At 36.8% G+C, this 26,029-nt stretch overlaps 2 protein-coding genes across 3 annotated transcripts in view; one reads left to right on the forward strand and one right to left on the reverse strand.

Moving 5' to 3' along the window:
• LPAR4 (lysophosphatidic acid receptor 4) overlaps positions 1 to 26,029 on the forward strand; it is a 430,666-nt gene that overhangs the window by 320,555 nt on the left and 84,082 nt on the right. The window lies entirely within an intron of this gene.
• Positions 8,535 to 10,307, reverse strand: RTL3 (retrotransposon Gag like 3). The gene is given in 2 exon segments (XM_016125221.2): positions 8,535 to 9,722; positions 9,789 to 10,307. Coding segments are annotated over 2 exon segments (1,479 nt in total). The 5' UTR covers positions 10,080 to 10,307.

Raw genomic sequence — 26,029 nt, forward strand, 5'->3', positions numbered from 1 at the left:
TAAATTGGCACTGTATACAATTAGTTAAATTTAAAGGAACAATACATAAATATGGAAAACATAAGATGTGTTTATATAACTTGTCTGGGCTACAGTGTCTCTATCTGTAAATATGAACTATTCCAGGCCCAATATTATTTCTGAAAGTTAGAAGAAGCATGAGATTTGAGAGAGCCTTGAGTTTGTCTTAGAACTTCACCAGTTTCTCCCAAGTGATCTTCACCTCACTAGGACATGGTTACTGGATCTATAAAATGGGGACAATAATACATACCTTGCTAAACATTTGTTAGGATTAGGTGAGATTTTATAGGCAAAGTAGCTAGCATAGAGAGTATGGCCAACAATAGGTACTCATAAAAAGTTAGTAGTAATAATGATAGTTGCTATGCAGTGTTCACATCAGCACTCTTTTAAATAACTAACATGAGAGTTTTCACACCTGATAGGGAGGAAAAGCATAAATTCTTTTGTGATTCTGCTAATTTTAAGGGCTAGACAGTTATGAGGTAATAAAGAAAAATTCCTAGAATACAAAATACAAAAATATATCAAATAGATGTCCTTTTTTATATATTTGTATAAAACCCTTTGGAGAGTTAGACAGATTTTAGAGCAATAATAACACTCTTAACTTGTATCTGAGCTTGCTGTTTTGATATTTATTATCTCTTTTTATCCTTTTCAGTGTCTGACATCTGATAAAAATTTAACCAATGTTTATTGAATAACTAAATTATTCTTTGTAATATTTTACAAAGGTAGCACCATAATTATCAGATCATATCTTTTTTCTATGAAAAAACCTGAGTCTCAGAAGAGGTCAGCTAAGTTACACAAGGTCACAAGGTGAACTAGAAACTAAATCTGAAATCTAGGTATTCTGAGTACTCTGCTTCTCACTTGACTTCACCATGTGGCCTGATTAAATCTTCTTAGCCCTTACTTGCCTATCTTTTCTTCATCTGTAAAACAATGTTTTTATTGTTTTAAAAAGCTTTAACAAAGTTATTAAATTAGTTTAAAGAGTTTTTCTGACCTACTCTTCTTCCCCTTATGGAAAGGCAGTGAGGAGTAAGTCTTCTTATTGCAAGTTATTGATGGTTAATTATCTTTGAGTATTTGTTTTTTAGGTTTCTGACAGGCAAGCAGACAAAAGAGGGCCCAAAATGAGAGCATACCTGGAGAGGGGTTAGAGAGTATTGGAGGGCTACTGGAACCACCAATTTATGGTATTTTGCAAGCTAGGAATTTTATTTTCTGCATTTTATTTTAGCATAATTATTTAAAATTATTGGAACATATTAAAATTTTCTTTAAAATATTGCTAATTCTTAAGCATGATTTTATTTGAACTTGCCCCTTATTTGTCTCTCCCTCATTCCTTCAAACACATATCTAATTTTATAACAGAAGACAGTGTCAAAAATTAAAAGTTGAGATAAGGAAATCCCCTTTGGCATTTATCTTTTTAGGAATGCCTTTAATAATATTGGAGTTCATCTGCCTTTTCTTCTAATAATCAGAAAGCTTCACTGGCAATGCACCTGGTTCACTTCTTGCCTATTATGTGGTGTCTGTGGTATAACTGGCAAGAAAAGAGCAATGACAAAGGCTAAGAAAAAAAACAGTGAGCTTAGCTATAGAGTTTCAGACATTTTGTTCTGTATGGTTGTAAAATTTCATGCTTTCTTATTCTGATGTGAATTTTAGGTTGCCAGATGTCCTGTGCACATGTGACTGTTCTGTTTCTGTGCCATATCACATTTTTATCTGCATCAGAATACATAATGGTTATCCCATTTGAGCTAAGTCAGACGCAGCTATTTGACTACTGTTGGCATTTGTTCCTGCCCCTCTCCCTAACAACCTGGTTGAAATATGTCATGCAGTCTCCAAACTAAAACCCTTCACCAAACTTTCTCACATATTTTAAATCACTGTGAGGCAGAATAATAACTGAAGTGAGAGCCCTTTTAGTCATATTAAATGAGGATGGCAGTTGTTTCCTACAGGCTGATGACTTACTCAAAGGCCAGTACAGACTGACCTTCCTCTCCCCCCTCAGCTTTATTGAAATATAATAGACAAATAGTCGCTTATATTTACATTGCACAATTCAATGAGTTTTTAAATATTATAGTTGGCATACAATAATATATTAGTTTAAATTGTACAGCATAGTGATTACAGCTCAAGTGATCACCCCACTAAATCTAGTATTTCTCTTTCCCCTTACATATTTATTACAACACTGTTGACTATTTTCCTTATACTACACTTTATATCTTCATGACTATTTTGTAACTATCCATTTGTATTTCTTAAGCTCTTCACACTTTCTCACCATCCTCCCCAACCCCCTCTGTCTGGTAGCCCTCAAAATAGTCTCTGTAACTACGAGTTTGTTTCCATTTGTCTTGTTATTGTTCTTTATTTTGTTCTTTAGATTTCTCGTGCATGTGAAATCATGTGGTATTTGTCTTTCTCTATCTGACCCATTTTATTCAGTGCAATACCCTCTAGGTCCATCAAGGCATTATATTTTTCCATCCCCTTCCTTTTAGTCTGTGTATGACTTTTACTCTGAAATGAGTCTCTTGTAGGCAGCATATGTAGAGGTCTTGTTTTCTTATTCATTTAGCTATCCTATCTTTTGGTTGGAGCACTTAATTCTGTTCCATTGTCAGATATGTAATTATTACCATTTTTTTACTCATGATTTTGATACATGGTTTTTCTTTTTAAAGAAGTTCTTCCAACATTTCCTGTAATACTTCCATGGTGTTGATGAATTCCTTTAGCTTATTTTTGTCTGGAAAGCTCATTATCTGTTGTTCGACTCTAAATGATAGCTCTACTGGATAAAGTATTCTTGGTTGTAGATCCTGGGTTTTCACCATTTGAATATTTTGTGCCAAGCTCTTCTGTCCTGCATAGTTTCTTTGAAAATCAGCTGCCGGTCTTATGGGTGCGCCTTTGTAGGTAACTGACTGTTTTTCTCTTTCTGCTTTTAAGATTCTTTCTTTATATTTAACCTTTGGCATTTTAATTACAATGTGTCTTGGGGTGGCCCTCTTTGGGTTCTTCTTTCTTGGGACTCTCTGAGCTTCCTTGGGTTTATGTCTATTTCCTTCACTAGGTGAGGAAAGTTTTCTATCATTATTTTTTCAAATAGCTTCTCCACTTCTTATTCTCCCTTTCCTCCTTTAGGTGCCCCTATTACAGGAATGTTTTTACAGTTAATTTTGTCTCATAGATTTCTTAAATTATTATATTCTTGGCTTTTTTCTTGCTCTTCTGATTTCTTGCCACATGACCTTGGTTTCTCCATCCTCTATATTGGTGGTTCGACCCTCTTCTTTATCCACTCTATTAATTCCCTTTGATATACTCTTCATCTCAGATAATGTAGTCTTCATTTCTGACTGGTTCCCTTTTATAATTTCCATTTCCATTTTTATTTTTTTTATCTCTTTGTTAAACTCTTCCCTTGGTTCAATGAGCCTCTTTATAACCAGTGTTTTGAACTCTGCATTTGTTAGATTTCTTGACTCCATTATTCCTGGATCTCTAGTCTGTTATCTCATATCATTTCTGCTTCTTTGTCTTCCCATCTTGGCTGTTTTTCTGTGTCTGTTTCTATTTACCTAGAAATCATATATACTAGAAATATATACTAGCTCTATAAATTTTAATTTTTAATTTTATTTTGGTGGAGACATGAAGATTACTCTATTCTGTCATTTTTTCCCTCTAGGTTTGGCTAAATAGATGAAGAAATAATATCAAAGCAATTATAAGAAGTAATCATTTAATTGCCATGGCACCAGAAAGGTATTGGCATTTTAAATAAATAGTACCCAATAAATATATATGCCAAAAATGCTATTCTTATTTTCAAATGATTTGATTATAATAATACCAAAAAAAACCTACTTAGTACAATAATTATACCAACCTAATTGAATCTTGCTTGGATTGACAATATGGAGTACCTGACAGATAGCAAATACTTACTAGAGTTCTGTAAAATTAAAATTACTTTAAACAGGCCTTTTTGTATCAAGCATGAGGGTTGTTGGGGATAGTTATTATAAATGTAAGTTATTATAACACCTTTTATTCATATGGTATTTTCAACTTTCAAAATGTTTCATTAACAAATTTTTTTCATTTGATGCTTTCTTTAACTTTATTGGGTAGGTAAAGAAAGCATTGTTATTCTTATTTCAGAAATGAAATAGGTTGTACAGTTAGTGACAAACTCAGAAGTTTAATCCTAATCTCTTGACTCCTACTGCTCTGATCCCTATACTGCTCTTATCATTTAATATTTGGTATCTAGTAATACGCTAGACATCAAAGTTTATTGCATTAAAAATTTTAAAAATCATCCATTCTTACAAAACCTTTTAAAATCATACTTCTATAAATACACAGGTACTTTAAGAACTGGAGCATATATAAATCCTTCTATGGAATGATCATGCCTACTCTAGGCATACTTTAATAGCGTGGAATATGAAATATTTGTTAAGAAAACAAACCAAAAATGGAGGCTAAAAAAATACATAGAGACCATTCTTCCTGTTAAAGTTCAGCTTAGAAAAGTTAGCTAAAAGGGAACTATTTTCTTTTTACCTGTGCCAAATATTGCAGAACATATATTTTCAGAAAACCTCTCCATTTAGTCTTTATAACTTCAAATGGAAGAGTCCCAAATGAAAAGGTCATTTCTTATAATTCATGAGCCTTTATCCATTATTAGGTTGTAAATTTCTTGATGGTAGGGACATTGTACTGTACATATTTATGCATACTTCAATTTCTTTATTCATAGTAAGAGCTCGAACATTTGTGGAAATTTTGGCTTAATTTACTTTTAATTCTTTGCCTTTGATGGTTTTAATCCACCTTCACAAAACCTAAGAAGGGAAAATAAAATGAAGTTATTTCGTGACTTTCTTATCAATTTCCACATCACTATCAAAATTTCTAAAATGTAAACTAATTATGTTTATTTCCTATTTAAAAGCCTCCTTTTTTGTGAGATAAGTGACAGAGAGAAAGGGGAACCTTTTGTTTTTATGTTATGAACCTTTGATATGTATGAATTTATTTCAATGAGTATGTATTACCTTTTAGTGAGAGAGCAAAAATGTACACAAATCCAACATAGAAAAAAAAAGAAAATAAAAGAAAACAAATATCTCAGTCCAAATTGTCCATGGGATAATTTTAAAGCCTTAATCTGGTAGATAGGGTCTTTAACCTGAGACTTTCAACATCCTCATTAAACTTCATCTCCTACCTACACCTCTATATCTTACACACATATGCACACACACCCCTACTCTCCAGTGAAATAGAACTATCCTTTATAAAGACACCATGATTTTACCCTCCAACATTCTTATTTGTGTACACTTTGCTCATTCTATAATGGTCTGTCTTCCCTCTTGTTTCTAGTGAGATTCCTTCACGATCCAGCTCAAAACACACTTTTTCAGTGCATAGCAGAATTAGTGCTCTCTCCTCTGTATACAATAGTGCTGTGTTACACAACAGCTTCCTCCATTAAATTGTGGTCAGATCAAAAACCATGAGTCATATTTTAGACATCTTCTCAATCTGGAAGAAATTAACACAACTGGCTTTTCTAGCTCCAGGTAGTTTGACAAATAAAAGGTATTTTTTCTTTGTAGCTGTTTAAAGCTTTTGGTCTTTTGAATTTCACATTGACAAATAGTGCTTGGTCTTGGGGATATAGATGAGCAATTGAGGAGGAGAAAAAATAAGAAGAGACCATAATATACAAATAAATACCCTTATCTCGATAATGATGATTTACTGTCAATAAATCAGTTTCTATGGAAAACATTTATGTAACAGGCATAATGTTTGGCTATGCTGTTAAGGGTAAAAATGTAGACAATTCTGTCTCTGAACCTAGATTAAGTGTTTGTGTTGGGAAATGGGGTATGAAGGATGTAGGACATCTACCTAGGGAAAGATACCCACATATCACAAGGCAGTGTATAATGGTAAAATATATTAGACTGTTCAAGGAAGCAGGGGGTTGGCAGTGAAAACTAGAAGTGGTAAAATTTAAGGCTGCACAGGATTTGGATTGGTTATGGAAATGGCTAGGTAGATAATCCCAGAATTGGCACACATCCTGCTAGATAATACACGGCTTCTACAGGTAAGTGACTGTTAATGGACATACAACTGTCATTTAAAAATGTCATAGAATATGAAAGGGGGTTTACCATTAACAAACAAAAGGAAATCCCCAAGAGATAAAAAGGTAAGTTTAGGGGTGAGTGAAGTAGTGAGGGAATTGGGAGTAAGATCAAGGGAACCAGTGAAACAGAATTACGATCCAAATGGTCCTTACAATTTTTCTTGAGTTTTCCCCTCCTTTAAAAGATTATCTTGCTTAGTTCTCTGCTATCACAATCTCGTTTGGCACCTCACCACTGCATTAGGGACACTGACATGCTGTGGGGAAAAGGGCACAGGCTTTGGAGACCAAACCTCAACCACTTACTAGCTTTGTGACTTTGAGCAAGTGAACTAGCCTTGTTTGAAATCTGCTCATTGTTAAAATAGGAGCAAACATACCTACTTTACTGGGATGTTCTGAGGAATAATGAGATAATGTGTATAACATGCCTGACACTGTAGCTGGAATATATTAGTGGGTCGGCGAATGGTAAATTGCTCACCTATTTCTTCCTATAGTTATGATTATGTATTTAATGTTTTGTCTAACTAAGAGGCAGGATCTCCTTCAAGTGACCTCAGAAAGAGACTCCTAAAGGAGAATTGAAATCATAGAACAATGCATTAGAGCCTGCTCTGATCACTCTTTATATCTCACCTGGAGATCCCAGCCCCTTTACCACCCCACCCTGTAATGTGTGTGTGTGTGTGTGTGTGTGTGTGTGTGTCTCAATTCCATAAGGACCTACCTTCCTTTCCTTGACTTGGCTCTCCCTGTGTTTCGTACAAGCAGCATGGCTAGCAGAGTAGGGCAACTGTATACGTAGGAGAGGTACAGTGGGCTACTAATGATCTGCATGTGTTAAAAGCTGATTTCTGCCACCCCGCTTCTGTGCACTGGCAAGAGCAGATTAAAAGGCATAAGCTCTAGGACAAATTTCCCAGGTGAAAAAAAAATATTGTCCTTTTATGAGAAAGCTTGGTCACTGAGTGGTGTAATTACCTTCTCCAGTGTCTTTTTTTATTTGGTTAACTTATAAATTTCAAGACGTTTGCTGTAAAAACTGTTCAATGTCTTTGTTTGTAGGAATTTACTCCTCTCCTCACCCTTGCCCTCAGTGCCCCCTAGCCTTCTTCTGAACCCTTTCCAATCTCCTACCAATCTCTCCCAAACCCTCTTCTCAGCCTTCTCTCTACCCTTCCTCAAATCCTTGCATACTTCACCCAATCTCCCTCTGCCCCAACCATTCTCCAAATCTCTCCATCTCCCCCTACTGCATCACTCAACAACTTCTCACTAATCTTGGAATATTCAGGATCCTACCAAAACATTTAGCCTTTTCCAACCCCTTCTCTCCTTCCCAACTTACTTGTCACTTATCTTCTTCCCTCAGCTAAGCCAAGAAATAATTCAAACAACAGTAGAAATTGCCAATGTTTATTGATTTTTAAAAAAATATCGCTTGCAAATGTATTTTCTTTATTGAAAATAAGTTGCATTTTTTTGATAGAAAAAATCTTAATAAGAAAGAAGTCTGTCTAACAAACTACCCTTTTCCAATATTAATTTCTAACATCTATTCTCATTCATATTGTTAGTATAAATTATAATTAAAACAGCCCTCATTAATTCAGGGTTTAAAGAAAGGAGCATACAGAGTTGGTGAAAAAAAAAGGCAACTCAATGTCATTAGGTTAAGTCCATGATCTTAGAGGAAGGGTCATTGTACAAGTAACCTTAGTTCATTGCCAGAGATTCAGTGGAAGATTCTGGAAGCAGCAAATGCGGATGACAGCTGAGATAACAGAAGACAGTCACTAGGACACAGCATCTACCCAGCAATTATTTCATCATGATGCCTTTTATTCCACCTGCATCCGAAGCAATTGTAGTGACAATAACTAGATGGAAAAGACACAGTGTGGGTACTCCACTCGATATTTGGGTTATGTATTTCAAGCCAGTGGATTTAAAGAATCAGAGGGTATTGTGGTGCATGGATAATATCAAACTGGAGCTCTTCAACATGGTTTCCAATTTTAACTTCAACAGGTGGTGTCTCCTTGGTTATGGGTCTATTAATCAGTAGACGGCCATCTACTGTTTCAAGCATCAAAGGGAAGATATTATGGATGGGTAGCTTCTCTTGAAAAACCACAGAATGGTCAATGCTGTTTCTGTAGGATCCTGAATCTACCATTGCTTGCTCAAAGAACTGTCATTTTCCCAGTTGAATTTCAACAGTAAACCATAGAGTACAAGACACGGATATTGGAAGTGAGGGGGATGCCCGGGTTTCCCCTCACCACCGTGACTCGATGTTTTCCACCTGCTGGGCATGACGAGGCTTTACAGAACACTCTCTGGCAAAATGGCCAGGATGACCACAGTAGAGGCACAAATGGCCTTCATGATGGTGGGCCCATTCTGCTTCACCGAGGTGTGGGCAATTGCTTGCAGCCTGCACAGGCTATTTTTCGGCTGGACAACTCACAGGCCTAGCTCACTCCTCAGAGGGACTTTCCCATTGTAGATTTGGATCAGGCTTACTATTTAGGTTCTCTTCTAGGCTGATGCACTGGGTGATTAGATCAGATAGTTTGGTGGCTGGGTTTGTGTGAGACAGTTCATCTTGGATAGAACTGGTAAGCCCTTCCTGAAATTGGATGCAGAGAGTGCTTTCATCCCCGTTTAGCTCTTGAGCAATGAAGTGGAGGTGAGTCACATACTGGTGGATCTGGTCCTCTCCTTGGCAGAGCTGATGGATGTGGTGGTTGGCATCTTCCGTGTTTTCTGGATTGTCAAAAGTATCCTGAAGCACTTGTATGAAACTTTCAAATTGCTCCAGCAGGGGGTTTTGTGTATCTACTAAGGGCTGGAACCACCTTCCTGCCTCACCGGAGAAGCAGTTTCCAACAAAGCTTACCAAGGCTGCTTCAGTGGGATACAGGTACCCACTGACTCTCATGTAACTATTCAATCGAACCAGGAGTTCAGGAAACTTCTGAGCATCCCCATTGAAGGCTTAAGGGTATTCTAAGGGGAAAGTTTCAGCCTCAAACCCACTGGGGAACTGTGGGAACTCTGAAGCTGCTGATGTCTCAACTATTAGGCTTTCCAGGGACTCTTGTGGTGCTGAGAGCTGTAGGAACTCCTGGGCATCTGAAGGACCTAGGGTCTCCCAGGGAACTCAAGACTCCAGAGCTTCCTGGGGAGCTGGAAGCTCAAGGGGCTCCAGGTGTGTCGAGGTCTCTTGGCATTCTGGTGCCTCCTGGAGCTCTTGGGTATTTGGGGGATCCTGGAGCTCTGAATTCTGGGGCCCTTGGGTATCAGGGGACTTTTGGCCCTCCTTGATTTCTGGGGGCTTGTTGGCCTCCTGGGCCACTGGGGGCTTCTGGGGCTCCTTAGCCTCTGGAGGCTTATGGGACTCCCAGGCTGCTGAGAACCCATGGTCTATTGGATGTGCCTGGGGCTTCTGGGTCGCTGGGAGCTCCAGGAACTCTGGGAATGCTTGAGGCTCCAAGGAATTCTGGGTCTCCTGGGCCATTGAGGTCACCTGGGGCTCCTGGGCTGCTGGAGGCCCCAAAGCTGGGAGCTCCTGGGGCTCTCTGAGGTTCTAAGGCTCCTAAAACTCCAGGGGATCCAAGGACTAAGGGGATTTGGAGGGATCCTGAGCCTCTGAGGGTTTTTGGAGTGGTTCATCTTCTTTGGATGCTTGGGGCTTCTGGAACTCTGGGATCTGGGCCTGTAGGGAAGCATTTTCTTCTATCAGCCTCTGCACTTGGGCATGCAGAATTTCATTCTCCAATTTCAGAGCAATATAGGAAGCTGCTAAGTCCTCCACCATCTTTTGAGGAAATGGGCTTGGTTTGACAGTTTTCCACCAAGAGAGATTGAATGGGTTCTGTGAGGTCTTTCCAAAAACTCCTCACAGGCAAATGTTAGACTTCTTGAGTTTTCTAGGAGGTAGGGATTTAGGCCCTGGCAAGGTTGATTACAGAGGTCACTGGGACCCTCCAGAGATCAACAAAAGGAAGTGTCAGATACACTGTGAAGAGAGTGGGATCTGAGGATCAGAAAAAGTAGAAAACACTCATTCAAAATAAATAAGAACAGAACCTACCCAATAGTGCTGGATTTCTCTTACTATAGGTTCATATTCATGAGTTGGGTCATATATGCTGGCTCTCACCTCATGACATTTTATGAACATCATCTGACCCTGACTGTGTTTGTAATTTTGCACTCTTCTTTTGAAACTTAACATTATATTAGAAGCAATTTCTCCATATTCTTTTCTGTTTAACATAGTCTTTAATTTCTGTCTGCCTAATATCTCATTGTAACACTTGGATTTTAACAGCTGCTTTCAATGACTAACTCAAATGTTTGAGCAATGTGGGGCTTTTAGGCTCTGTGGTGGGTCAGTCCAAAAGATATTTTTGGGTGGCTGGGGTAGGAGGTAAGGGGGAGCTCTTTCTGACACCTCAGAAATCAGACCACATAAATAACCACACAAGACCAGCCTCAGGAGAAAGCAAGCAAAAGTTGACTAAATATATATGTGTATATGTGCTCAGCAGACACATGCATGTTATTTATAAAATGGCTCAAAATAGTTAAAAGAATAATCTTTATAAATTTACGTTACCATTCAGAGACAGTCCAGGAGCTCGGCTTTCTGCGTACTCAACGCTGAGGAGGGAAGTGTGTGAATGGCTGTGGAGGCTTGCCTTTTCTCCACATATTGAATTCAAACAAACACACCCACTCCCAGAACATGTTCCAACTCTCCTCTGTAGTGTAGCTATTTTGAGTGTGGTAGTTTTTTTTTCTTGACAGTAGCTCACAATTTAGAGCTGCAAGGAAAGTAGGATGCTGCACTGATAAGAGGGAGCCTCATGTACTCAGTCCTTGGTTACATTAATAAATATTTGGACAGAAAATTGGGAGTAATACCACTGCTCTTGTGAAAAGTTGCAAATATTTCTGAATGACCACAGTGGTTTGGGACTTTATTTTTTTTGTCTGTCTCATGTAACTTCCCCTCGCTCTATCCACAATGGGTCGTTTGTTTAATTCCCACTCAGAGAGCAGCCTGCAGCTCCTCAGCCCCTTCCCCTGCCCTCCTACTCAGTTCCTTGGGTTCCTCCATGAAATGTTTTCTTGGAAACTTTACCATGGATAGATCTAGGCAAGGTATAATAGGGTAAGACTGTGGAGGAGGCCAATTTTGTTGAAGGGTATTTGTAGCAGCCTTTCAGGGCCCCTAGCTCCTTATAAATGTCTTGAAACAAGATTCTCATCCTTCCTTGAGCCACTAAGGTGCTCTAGGAAGCACTCAGGTCACCACTAAGAGATGGCCACTTGAGCAGTGTCCTTCCTCAGAATCTCACCTTCTCTTCTCATGACAAATCACAGTCGCATCCTGGGTATGGGCCATGTGGCCATTTTAGGTAAGGATCAGGGGCACTGATTTTAAATCTAGTAAGGAGTGGGGTTGTGTATTGTCTTTGGCCAATGCAAATCAGACATTGAGTCAATTATGGTCCCAAGCCTCCTCAAAAAATGGTCATTTCCACATTAGTCAGCATAATGGGATAAACCCTGGTGATGGAATATGCCTAAACCACAGCAAATTGACAGACTGAACTAGCTAAAGCTGAATGCAGAGGCTTTGAAAAGTATAATATTTTGCAAATCAAGTTATATTCCTTTCCTCCCTTTTAATGTTTTATTCTTTATAAAGACACTACACATAAAAATGCCACCATTATCAGGGAATAACATGTTCATATGTATGTACATTTTTCAGATAATTGAAGCCTTCTCTTTGAGAATCTAAAACACAGTTGATATTTACCTTAACAATTAAAAACATCAGAGAAATATTTATAGCATTTCTTTTTCTATTCTTAAGTAGATGGTTGTGAACATAATTTAATCAATTTTTAATGTTTTGGGGTCATACATATACAAACCAATCCTTTTACTCTGTTGTAACACCGTGTTGTCTTCTGACAGCTACTGAACTGTACAAAGTAGCCTGTCTCCAACTTACATATCTCCAAATCACTATGCTTGCCAACTCCTTATAATTTATTTTTCAGTTGTCTTTTTCTACTGTTTTGCTATCAGGTTGTCATACAGCCCTTCACACTGTATAACGGTCTGTATAGACAAATTCGAGAAATTACTTAGTCCTTCTAAAACTTAGTCTAACACTCAGTTTATGAAACCATAAAATTGAGCTATTAATTATAATTAACTTTACACAGTTGTTGCAAAGATTTAATGAAATAATGCATGAAAAAGGTTTAGCACAGTGTCTAGCAGCTCTTAGCACCCAATAGAGGATAATAATAGTAATAATAGTAATAGTAATAATAATAATAATGTTGATGAGCATTGGCCACAGTAAACTCACTTTAATTTATTTTTTTTAATTGTCCATGAATTGAGAAACTGAATGGATAAGTTTGCTAGAATGTGTAGAGACTCAGGAGAGGCTCTCATATGAAGAAATCTACAGTGCATGGATTTTATGGCGTTAATTTTTCACCACTCAGGAGATTTTTTTCCCCTTCCTGCCTGGGTTATGGATGATTTTGTTTACTAAATAATGCTTCAGATTCAAAACTGGAGACACTTGAACAGGAAGATGGGATGAAAAATGGGATTGTGGAGAAGCCAAGATGTTTAAAAACTCCATGGACTAAAACACTGAACAGTGCCTTGCCTACAGGTATATCTATCCAGTAGGTAAACACGGGAAACTTCTCCCCTCCCACCCCCTGCAAAAGAGCAAAGACCAAATTCAACATTTATAAGTACAAGTTCCAAACTGCCTAAACATAATTATTTTATTTTGAGTGGAAATAAAGAGCTGCACTGAGGTTTTTTTTTTTTGTAAAAATACCTAAAATAGTTTTAATATCCTGAATTAGTCAAGTAAGAATAGGAAAACAATTACATCTACACTCTCATCATGTTTCCCATACACTTTAATCTTTCTTCTTACACTCACAATATGATGAAATGTGTGGAGCCTTTAGAATGGTTATGAAAACATTTTAAGTAAATGAGGTTTCATTAACTGGACAAATAAACTTTTAGGGTAAAAAGAAGACATATATGTTCATTTAACAGCTATGAAAAAGGCTGCATAGTTATGCTCAGTTATGTTAAGTTACACTTGTTGATTGTCAGCTTAGGGAGAAACGGAAGGGAAAGGTTGAATAAGATGAAATACTACTTTGTAAATTCCAGAATCATAATTTTATTTTGTCAACAAATGTGTAATCTGAAACATTGTAGGTCTCTGCTGGAATTTTCCTTCCAAAAGCTGCTTGGTTTGCATCTTCAAGCAACTCAAACTCCTGCTTCTCCCTCTTCTCATATTGGAAGAAAAGTCAACAGGACAGGTTACTCCACAGGTCCCTGGCACAATCCCCAGCTACCTCTTTGGAGCAGTCCCACCCTGGTGTCTGTTTTGTTCAACATGTTATTTTTATGGTTATGTTAGAACTTGCAGCACTTTCTTAAGTTTAACCCATAATGTGCTTAGTAAGATTGAAACTTTTCATTGTCATCAATACCATACTGAACTGGGACAAGATGAGTTACCAATTCCATTAAAAGTTGGAAAGATTTCCAAGAATTCTCCTTATTCATATGACTGGGCTCCAGAGTACCTGGTAACAGAATAGAAACAGGGTCTACCCAGTACAACACTGAAGGAGATAAAATTTGTCACCCTTTAATTTCCCTTTATGACATTTACCATCTTCTCATTTTATTTCTTGTCCTATGCACACTTAGAAGGTATTTCCCCTTGATCAACTGTCACTTTGGAAAAATCAATCCCTATTGAGATACTACCTCATAGAGTTCTAAATGGAACTTTCTTGGGGTGTTTGCATTTTCATAGGATATTTTGAAATGCTGTAACCCCTTTAAAATGCTTCAGTGGGGAGAGATATTCTGGGAAAGAGATACAATTTTGACACCCTTCAGATCGCACCATTCAGGGGGTCCAATATTTTGTTTTCTTATTAGGCTGGCCCAGTATAGCTTCTACAGTTAGCATATTTCATTAATAATTTCAATGCTCTGGCTTTGTTGAACCATGGTGATGTGCTGACCAGGCTGCTCTAAAGGCCTAAGCAAGCATCATCACAACCTAATAGGGAAATAGGGAGTCTTTGCTATAATCCCACTTTTGGAGGGTGTACTTTTTAAAGAGATCTAGACCACTCCTCTACTTCCTGGACTCCTACCCTCTAGGTCCTACTCTCTTGGTCCAAGATGATGGAATCAGCATGGTAGAAGAGAGAGAAGGAGAGACAGAAGGAGAGGGAGAAAGAGATGGAGAAGGAGAAGGAGAAGTGGGAGAGGGAGGGAGGAAGGAGAGTGGAGGGATGGGAAAGAGAGAAACATAGTTTAAAAAATCTAGAAAGAAGCTTAAAAAACTCAGCACATGTACATTTTGGTCAGTTAAATATATAATTTAATTTTATGGTTTAGCATTTTAAATATCACATGATATAAGACTGTCTTTTAATGCTTAGGCTTACCTCTAAAGGTCTTAATCAGGAAATGAGGGTGGTATTTTCTTAATAGGGTTTTAGACTGCTAAAGGGGGTGGTGGTAGATGCTCCGTGGGACTAGAGAGGAAGGTTGGAGTGTGCTAATGGGAGATGAAGCAGTGAATGGGGTGCTGACAAAAGAGAATACCCAGCTCTGTCAACTTCACATTTTTGCTGTGTGGTACAATTGAGATAGCAGCTGTGAAAGTGCCTTGAAAAATGTGCTAAAGGAAAAAGAGCAGGCCTTGAAATAAGTGTGGCCTAGGTTCAATTCTCAGCTCTGCTCTTTACTAGCCATGTGATCTTTGCCAATTAAATTCTCTGAGGCTCGTTTTCCTCACCTGGAAAGTAGAGGATACTGATAGGTCATTAATGAGTTGCTGTGAGGATTAGAAATAATGTTAATACTTAACAACAGGCATTTGCTGAACTATAATTGATGATAAAAATCATAATGAAGGTAAAAGTTATTGTCACTGATTTTCATATATCAGCTTACCTGGTACATCCAAACAAAATTTGTTTCAACTGTTTTTATATAAAGCCACAATAATTAATAGAACTACTCCACAAATTAGAACATTCAGGCGGTTAAAGGCATTGTGCTGAGGTTTTGTGTGTGTGTGTGTGTGTGTGTGTGTGTGTGTGTGTACACGCACGCTGAGGTTGTGTATGTGTGTGTGTTTGTGTTTGTGCATGTCTGTGTTTGGGCTGTATGTACTGGTTGAAGAACACAAAGATGAATCTCCTTGGAGCTTCTTCTTAAAGAGTTTACAGGCCAGTAAAGTAGGCAAACTATATACTTTGGAATTAATAAAACAGAAATCTACTAGTAGTAAATGTCATATAAGGGGTACAGATAAGTCCTATGATAGTAGAAAAGAGAGAGAGAGCTTATGAATGTGGTGGGGTAGGTGGATAGGAGTGAGGGTGAAATCTGGGAAGGCTTAGCAAAAGTGATGACTTTAGAGCTGAGCTTTTGAGTTGGGCTTTGAAAGGAGGGTAAGATTTTGTCATCCCAATATGGGGGTGAATGGATGAAGAAAAAAGGACACTTGCAATGGAGGAAACAACAAAACAAAGGCACAGAGCATAGGAATTGCAGCCTATGAATGGACAAACATGCTTGGATGAAGCCCAGGGTATGTGAAGGAAATGTATGAGTTCACAGACATGTAATGTGATACATAGCTACTCAAAGAGAAAGTTGAAATTTACCAGAGAGATGACAATAAAAAGCAAATGTCTTCTATGTATGCATGTATGTGTGTGCATATATGTATGTATCTAACAATCAATCATCTATCTATAACTACATATCTAGCTATGTACTTAAGAAATATGTGATCCTGGAAATTTCTAACTGCCGTATATATTTTCTTAATTTACTAAAGTACTGGCATCCATTAGCACCTCCTTTCCAAGAATGCCCAATAGACATTAAATATGCTCTATCAGCTGATTTTATCTCAACATTTTCAAGAACTTTCTAATGTGTATTTTCTTAATATTCTATAATCCTGTGATTTCTTCTACGCTCAGAATGGCTAAATTCTCCTCCTGCTCCAAGCCAAGTATTAAACAAACAGGACTGTCTCATGTTATCCTCTGCTTCTTGGTTTAGCTACTTCATCTTAATTATTTCCTCTTAGATCATATTTACATAACCAAATTTCATTTCTCCATTTCCTTCTATTCCATTTCTGCCATGATTTTTTTTCTTGTTACTACCATGTTTGATTTTTTTTCGAGCAAAACTGGATTACCTAAAATTGAGTTCTAACCCTGACAGAAAAATAGGCCCCTCTTGTTCTCTAATAATTGTTTTGGCTGAAAGACTGAAGCACAAAATATCATTAATCAGAAGTCACATTAGATTCTTAGGACGTTTGTATTTTCTTCATGTGTGCTAGTAGAACAGGGTTCACCAACATGTGCAAATGGGAAATATTACACTGATTATTTGCCAACGGCTGAAAAGACATTTTGATTTTCTTAATTTTTGAAGAGAGTTTGGTGATTTCTTTTTTCAGCTGCTTTCAAGTAGGCCAGGTGTTACTTTTGGAGTACTTTTTGCTTTCAGCACTTGTATAACCTAGATATGTTGCAATCTAGTCACTGTGTTACATTAGAGTGACTGCAGTGCATAGCATGGTTTGAAAAATAAAAACTTTTATTTAAAAAGAACTCCAGGGGTGAAATTCTTTGCAAATTGCACAAGAAACTGTTCATTATAAGGGACTCTGGGTAGTATAGACAGAGGAGAATTTTTGTTTTAATTTTCCATTTTTTTCTGTGGCATTTTCATTATTTTTGAAATATAAGCATACGTTTCTTTTTAAAAAACTGTGTTGAGGCATAATTCATAAACGAAAACTGCACTTATTTTTTGTGTCCTATTTGATGAGTTTAGACATATGCAAACACCTGTGATACCATTACTACAATCAAGATAATAGACATTTCCAATACCTTTCAGTTTCCTTGTGTCGCTTGTGTGTTTATGTGTGTGTGGGGGGGGGGTGAGAGCACTTAACATGAGAACATAATTTCTTTTATTAAAAAAGGAGTCTTATCCTTAAAAAAGGAGTCTCTTGTCCAACGTTCTTCATTTGGCATTAAAAACCCTCCAGTGAGCAGTTTTATCCTACCTCTCCAGCAATGCTTTCTTTTCCCTTTGCTTATGTCTTACTAGTCTTGTTAGTCTCTACATTATGCCACTCAGGTGGCACACACACCCTGCCTTTGTTTGCATGTCTATGTCCTCTGACTAGCTTCCCATGTTTGGAAATCTGATCCTTCTTTTTAGAGCCAGCTCAGAAACTGCCCCCTCAAAAGAGTCTTACCTGATTTTCCTAGCACATCATCTCCTTCTCTTTCTGCTCTGTGCTAGTTTTGCAAATGTAGCTAACACTGATTGCAGTTATCAGTTGGAATCTAATTGTGTCCTGTCTTAGTTTTCTATGATTAGAGAAGCCAGATTCTTGTTCTGCCACAACTTAGCTGTATGATCTTGGGTAGGTAGCAATTTCTCTGGGTGTTTCTTCATCTAGAAAATGAGGGATGTTGGATGATTTCCTAAGTGCCTTCTAGTTCTAATAATTTAGGTTTTTAATATTTATGAAAGAAGCTTTCAAAAATTCCAAAGCACTATACAACAGAAACTGGTATTAGGCTTGCACTTTTTTTATTCCATTTTTTTTGTTACACTTTTTTTATGTTGTCAGATAAAATAGCTACATTTCTGACGAACTGCTTGTGTGAATCATCTTTAAGTCTGATAAAAATTCTACTTCTTTGATTAATAAAGGTGCAAGAGTTAAAGTCCAACTTCTAAAAATTTGGAAGGCCTATTTTTCACATATTAAGGACACTAATTTGAACATTTTTCTTCTATTGGCAACAATATCTTCCATTCTTCAGCTAAAAATCACTTGAATATATTTTGATTAAATGTGGACTTGACATTAATAATCCATTTAAGTGCTCTGTTTCATTAAACTTGACAACTGATAAATGTCCTGGTATCATATTTTAATAATTTAACCCCAAGGTGAATGATTTGTCCTGGAGAAATTTACTTCTCGGAAATGATGGTATTACTTGTCCCATATATTATCCTTGGAAATAACACCACCACCAGCAAAAACAACCACCTAACATTTCTTTCTGTGGCACTAGGCACAATATTCTTTGCTTATATTAATTCATTCAGTTCCACAAGAACAATATAAGAAAGGCATTTCTCCTGCTATTTTACAGATTTGAAAACTGAGGCTCAGAAAGGCTAAATAATGTGCCAAGGGGCCACCTAGCTGGTAAATGGCAGAGATAGAACGTCATCTTAACAATCTGTCTTCATACTCTATGCTCTAAACTATTTAAAATATTATACTAGGCTGCTACAGCCCTGCCCCCAACTTTCTATCTGTCCATGGATAAGTCCCTTCTTTTCTGAGCCTTATTTCCTTATTTGAAAATAGGGAGGCTAGAATAGACAAAGATTGCAAATTGACCATCTATGGACTAGAGGTGGCCTTCGGTTATGTTTTGATTGGTTCATACTTATTTTAAAGTTGATTGAAAATCAGGATATTCTACAAAACAGTACATATTTCCAACTTCTCTTAAAAAATGAGAAATCTATACTAGGACCACATTCCCAAATAGCAACAATCAAAAGGAACTGAGCAAATATTAGCTGCTTTCTTTAGCTGGAGAACACACTCTCCAGTTTCTGCAGTTCCTACCGCTCCTTGTGTTAAACCTACCTGCTTTACTTTGAAACATTCTCTGCCTTGTTCTTTGTAGACGTTTGAACCAGAGCTCTAATCCTTGATATATGATTTTTAAAGGCCCTTCAAGCTTCAACATTCAATGATCCTATGTGAAGTTAAGAAATACTGTAGTTCCTTCTGATGCACACAAGAACATGGATATATGTCAAAGATATGTTTCTGAAAGAAGCCAGAAACAAAAGAATAAATGATATCATATTTTGAAGTTCAAGAGCAGACCAACTCAATCAATAGTGCTACAATTATGAATCACAATCATCTCTGGGGATGAGGGGGTATTGAATGGGAAGAATAACAAAGAAACTATGAGTATGGGTGCTAGAAATATTCTATATGTTGATCTGAGTGGTGACCGCATGTATGTATGCATATGTAAAAATTCACAGAACATTTGTGCATTGCAAGGTATATGAATTTTATATTGCATTTTTAGCAAGATACTTATAAAACAATGATGTTCAGTAGTTCTCAAATGCTAGCCCTCAAAAGGTGACATCAAATAATCTGAGATTTTTCTTTAAAAGCAGATTCCCAGACCCAGCAAATATCTACTGTTTCAGAATCTCTAGAACTGGAGACTTTTGGTTTATATTTTAATGAGTATTGATAACTTCAGGAAGGGACCAGATATAAACACTCCTGTTCCTTTTCTGTGTCTGGAACTTTTAAATCCAGTTCTGAGTGAATTAATTTGTTGGGGTGCAGTTGGGATGAGGAGAAGAGAAGGAGCTTAAACTTGTCAAAACCTTTCTGAGCAAAGATTTATTTTTTTGCCTTGCTTAGAGGTATGCTTGTGGTTGGTGGGGAGATGTGTATGTATGAGGAGTAGTGATAGGGGATTGGCTGGTGAGAGATACTGGTTTTAAAGAAAAATTAGTCATAATGCTTTTTCAAAGGTGCACAAGACAGTCAGTACTAATGTCATCAAGTTAGGTAGATTATTTGAAGGCTAGAAAATAAACTGACAGTCAAAATACTCAGCCGATTTTAGGTTCTGAAAAATTGATGGCAGCATCTGTCTTCAGCACAATGTTTAAATTGTTTTCTATTTTGCCTGCCTCCTTTTGAATAACTTCCCCCTAGGTAGTAGCTTTAACCTCTTGCATTCTGCCCAGCACAAACTCACCTTCACTAGTCTAAGTCAGTGACTGTCTCTGCTTCTCTTCAAGGGAGAATTTACACTTTAAAGAAATGCTCAGAAAGCAATATTAAATGTTTATTCCCAAGGTGAATCCTGAATGATAGTGCTTCAGCACAGCAAAGTAGAGAGATTTTAGCATAAAACTAATTCTGCTCGTTGAAACAATACAGAGTTTACACTTAGAACTCACCTGTACTCAGAATGGACCTTAGTTTCTTCTTCTGTAAAAAAGTTGTTGTGTCCTGGGAGGTTGCACAAGGACACATTACTAGAGAGTGCTAAAGTTGGGATCCTAACACCTATATAAAACTGTAGATATGTGGTACCAATAGCTTGAGAATTGGGCCTGCCATTTGTAGTCCCAGAACCTTTAAGTATCCACCTAAGTAGAAATGAAAATGCATAATATAATTGCTATGTTTCTAAAAGCTTAACACTTACAGAGTAACTAAAACCTTTAAGTTGCTATTTTCCCCCCAAAATAGATAAACTCAGGTGGTATATTTGTCTGCTTGAGGAGGGATCTGTGGGATTTCGAATGCCTATCCTGTTTCACAAACTATCTCTTTTACCTTAGTTCCACTGTCTGACAATTTGTCATTCTATATTTGTCATCATTCTTTCACTAAGAAGAATATTCTTCTGCATTAAACATTGCCTGTATATGGAGTTGTATAATGTACTCTCAAAATTCATGTCTATAAATGTTTTCCATGTACTGGAATTTCAGAATGTGACCTTATTTGGAAATAAAGTTTTTGAAGATAATAATTAGTTAAGATGAGCTCATATTGGGTTAAGAAGACCATGTGAACATACAAGGTACGCACAGGGAAGAAGACTATGTGAAGATGGAAGCAGAGATTGGAGTGGTGCAGTGATAAACCAAGGAATGCCAGGTACCTCCAGAATCTAGAAGAGGCAAAGAAAGACTCCTCTCTAAAGCCTTCAGAGGGGGCATGGTCTTGCTGACACCTTGATTGAATTTCTCAATTTATTTCACTTATGTTATGGAAGCCCTAGGAAACTAATACAGCTTCTTACACTAAGTTCTGGAAGATGCCACTGGGTTGGGCATTCTATGAAGTCATTGACATTTCAGTGGGAAAGGACTGAACAGGGAGTTAGGAACCACTAAAAGGGATCAAAGACTTTCGAAGAAGGAAGAGGAGCGAAAAGACGGCCGCATTTTGAAGATTACACAATCAAAGACAAGCCCTGTAGAGAATAATCTCCAGAGCCTCATTCAGTTGCCCCTATACCAATATGGAGTCAATGGTGAACAGTTGTGCTCTTAGGTAAGTGCTCAGGAAATAGGAGTTGAAAACAACTTCCACACCTTGGAGACATGAGCCCTGTTTAGTCTTTTTTCTTCCCAGAAATCATCACTTGTAAGTGGCCTGACTTCAGGGTGATTTACATGAGTATTAGAGGGTTTGGCAAGGAGGACAGTGCACCCTATGTGGCCTCCATTCCTCCAACACAATCAGAATTGGGAAATGACATTTTGTATATTTGTTTTGGTTGTTTGCTTTTTTGAAAATTCATCTAGATATTTGTTTTAACCCTTTCCTTTTTTGGCAACATGTCTCTAGGTTTGCCTAAACTTCACTTTCATTTTAACTCACCATTCAGGAGAGTAGAAATGACCAGGGGGGTTTAGTCTATGCTTTGCATTTTGCTAACTGGGCCAGAACAAGGTAGCTGTTTCCAATTTGTTTTGGAGTTCACTTTTGAACTAATTTTCCTCCCTGAGAAAAATTCCTCCCTTTGTTTGTCTTTTTACTTCTCCAGTGCCTCTATCTTGTCTGAGTATCAGGGTGAGTAGGTAGTTGTCACAGTAGAGACATATATCTAACTGTATTGCATTCAATTTTGTGGGCTGAAATTTTGCTACCCCTGTCTTCAGTGTGGACCTTTGTTGACCTGGAGCATAGTTTCTGAGGGAAATGTATAAAACGTGTAGAGATTTGCACATAGGAGAGTGGATGGTTTGACTTGAAGGGTCTGGCAAAGATGTCCTTTCCTATCTCTGTACTAAAGGGAAAAAACTGCTTACTTAACAGTTGTACCTATGATTGACCTGATAGTGTACTCATTTGCATACTTAGGTAGGCATCACCTATTTTGTTCTCTGTTCCACACAATGTCTGTGAAATGATCATTTATAATAGTGATCGAAGAGCATGAACTAGTATGCATTGCTCTCCATGTTTACATTATGATTCTGAAAGCCATGTTCTTCTGAAGTTACTGTGTTTGGAGTCAGAAACCAATATTTTTCACTGACTATGAATCTCACACTGTTAATTTCACCTTTTATGAGAATCCTGTAATATATTTTAGAGAGAATCACCAATGTTAGTTTCTCCCTCACAATCTGGTCTGACAAATGGCGGGCCTGAACTCTTTATAAAAATAAACTTAATGGGCACGGTACTGATATTTAAATCAAAAGATCTCAGTTCCAGTGGTTATAAGAAGCAAATGGTTCAAAAATGTTATTTTCTTTCTAACATTTTCATTGTCTGACATTATCTTAAATATTTATTTGTCTTCTTTTGTATTGTATGTTTCTTCTAATAGAAGTAACCTCATTAGGACAGAAAATCTGTCTTATTCTCCATTGTCTCCCTAGTGCCTAGAATGGTGTTTGGCACTTAGTAGGAGCTCAATAAATATTTTTGAAATGAGCGAATGAATAAATAAATGACTCAAATACTCTTAGAATTAGGAATACTATAAAGGCCATCTAACTCAGTCTCTCACTCCATAACGTCCTCTCTGACATCTTTGATAAACTCTCATCAAGTCCTTTCCTATCAAGTCCAGGACAAGAAACTTACCATCTCCCCAGACAACTTTATTTTACTATTGCCAGAGAGTTATTTCTTATGTTAAGCTCAAATATATCTCATTAAAATTTTCACCGCTTAGTCTTTATCCCGTCTTTTGAAGACATAGAAAATAAGTTATAATTTTCAATACAATGGCCCTTCTAGTTTGCAAAGACTGTACTTATATTCTCCATATTCTCCACACAAAACACCCTCAATTCTTTTAACTGTTTACCAGATGATGTGCTTTTGACTACCCTACATCAGATCGACACTCTTATGTGAACCCTTATTTCTGCCCCCATATCATGGTCTGGCAAGTGTTCAGTGTGGTACAACTAGCCTTTTCCTTGATTGAGAGAAGTCCACTTATCAGCATGTATCTGTTCAATATGTTCCACATTTAACTGTCTTATGACTCATTCCATATTTCATCATTTTGTTCACAAAGACATCATTGGAGACATTGTAAAATGGCTAAAATTCCAAATATATTAGGTCTATACCATTTCACTAATCTGTTAGTATAGCAACCAAATCTAAAAATTAAATGAGGTTAATCCACTTAGTAAATCAATACCACCTTTTCATGCTTCCTACCTCCTTTTAAATGAGCAAAACTATATGTTTGATATGACTGATGAGAAATGTTTAAAAACTTTAAAAATTGTAAAGCACTTAAGAACTTTAGAACATCATTATAGCTATTATTAACTTTTAAGATAGATTTATATATCTATATTTATATATACATCTCTAGATAGATAAATAGATAGATGGTAGTGTGTGTGTGTGTGTGTGTGTGTGTGTGTGTGTGTGTGTGTGCGCGCTCTATATTTCTGGCAGGAGAATCAGTGAGGAAATAGATATTGTCAGTATTGATAGTAAATCCTTATAATTAGACTTCTAAATCTGCTTTAGCACGTCGAGTAGGAGAAATGCAAACTTCCCTTAGTCTATTGTCTCCTTATGTCAAGACATAGACTGTACATCTGGTCCTATTTGGAACTTCTTTTTTAAAAAAATGATAAAAGACATTTTTTTTCTTTCTTCTTTTTACTCTCTCAAGTAAAACACATATCCAAGAGAATGTAGTCTGTAGGAAATCTGGAAAAAGACCTTCTACGCTCAGGGTCCTTGTCCCCCCAAACTTCTATTGTTCCAGGTAACACTACATTCTCTTGTCTGTGTGAATGAATAAAACCATATTGTATAAGTTCACTTTGTATATTTCTGTCTTTCTGAAGTGGGCAAATATAAAATATTTTTGCATTTGAGGCAGAAATTAATTAGATATCTGGTCCTAACCTAAAAGAAACCTTCACCAAATTAATAAAACATTTGAACTTACCCCAAAATAAGGACTTTTAGAAGCTAATAAAAATTCAAGTACATTCTCCCTTTTTCTCTCTTACCCCTCACCCTGCTCCTTTGCCCTCTCTTTTTTAACCTCTCTCTTTCAAATCAAGTCTCATATTTTTCTCCAAATTAAAATGTTTTCCTTCTAAGTCAGTTGCCAATTTGATTAGTAAGGTCCCTGCCAGTTCACAGACTGAGTCATTAAGTATGAACTAAACATAAAGAATATTTCTTTCCTTGAATAAAAGTTCAATGAGTTCAGTTTATTAATATCTATCCTGTTCCCTTAAGGTTTGAATTTTACTGAAAGTCCATTTTCCTTAAGCTTAAATTTTGTCATTTTCATACTAGATTCCTAATATCTGCTATATTCTAATCACTTAGTTATTAATTGCTTACCATTTTTGTTTAAGTGGACTCTCTTTGAAATTTAAATATCCATTTTATCATTATCTCAAACATTAGTTTTTTTTTGTTTGTTTGTTTTGTTTGTTGCATCATGGGCTTGATGTGCCAGGTAATGTTAAAAACAAAAGGGGTTTCTATATACCATCTAAAATTATCTACAAAACACCAGTAGTATGTATATCTAACTAAATAGTCTACCTTCTGACATGACTCCGACAGTCTTGACTCAACAGACTATAGCTTTTATTTATATTTATTCATAAATCCAAAAGTGAATTACAAGTGTCATGAATCAGATCAAAAACACTACCCAGTATCATACTTATTTGTGGGGTAAGGGAGTTAGAGAACTGATAATGGACCAGGCAAAGGAATTTGTATGCCTTCATTATTTTTCTCTCTGTCACTCTTCTGCTTTGTCAGTTTTATAATTTTCTTCTGTCTTCAGCCTGAAATATAATATTTTGTCCTTAAATAGCTTGGGTTTAAATATGGTAGAAACATACTGGAAATAGCATTAAAAAATGAAGTGAGTTTTCTTCTCACAGCTGATATGAAACTTCAGCTGTTTTAGCTTTAAGACCCAGATGACTTAGTGTATGGAAGTTATATTTGGCTTACAATTGTAACTGAAATAATAATATTCAGGGTGCAGTTGGAATTGTCCTAAACTTCAGTGTAGTTGAGAGTCTCTCATGCCTATAGCCTAGGAGATTAAATTTTAATTGACCTAAAGACTTTATGTTGATCATTTAATATAACGAATGTAGCCGCTCATCTATCTTTCTTACAACGAGCACTGTACCCCTGGTCCTCCAGCTTCTGGGTCAAAAATTGGCAAATTAGAGAATGGCATTGTCATTACCAATGAGGTTTAAGTTTGTAATGGCAGTTCCACCTCCAGGAAATGTTTCTTTCCTCTGAGGCATTATGTCAATAATTCAGAGAGTCACCTGCTAAGGGCCATATGGGTTAACTTATTAGGCTTTTCTCAACCACGTCCATCTGAATCAGATGACCTAGAGTACATGTCTCTACACTCAATTAGGCTATTTATAAAACAAACCATATCAAACAAAAACAAAACAACACTGAATTACTAGTATGAATATTAACTAGTCATGAATTACTATTATAAAGAGTAATTCATAATTTAAAGTAAGATT

The sequence above is a fragment of the Rousettus aegyptiacus genome, unplaced genomic scaffold (assembly GCF_014176215.1).
Source record: "Rousettus aegyptiacus isolate mRouAeg1 unplaced genomic scaffold, mRouAeg1.p scaffold_m13_p_9, whole genome shotgun sequence".
Lineage (NCBI taxonomy): Eukaryota > Metazoa > Chordata > Mammalia > Chiroptera > Pteropodidae > Rousettus > Rousettus aegyptiacus.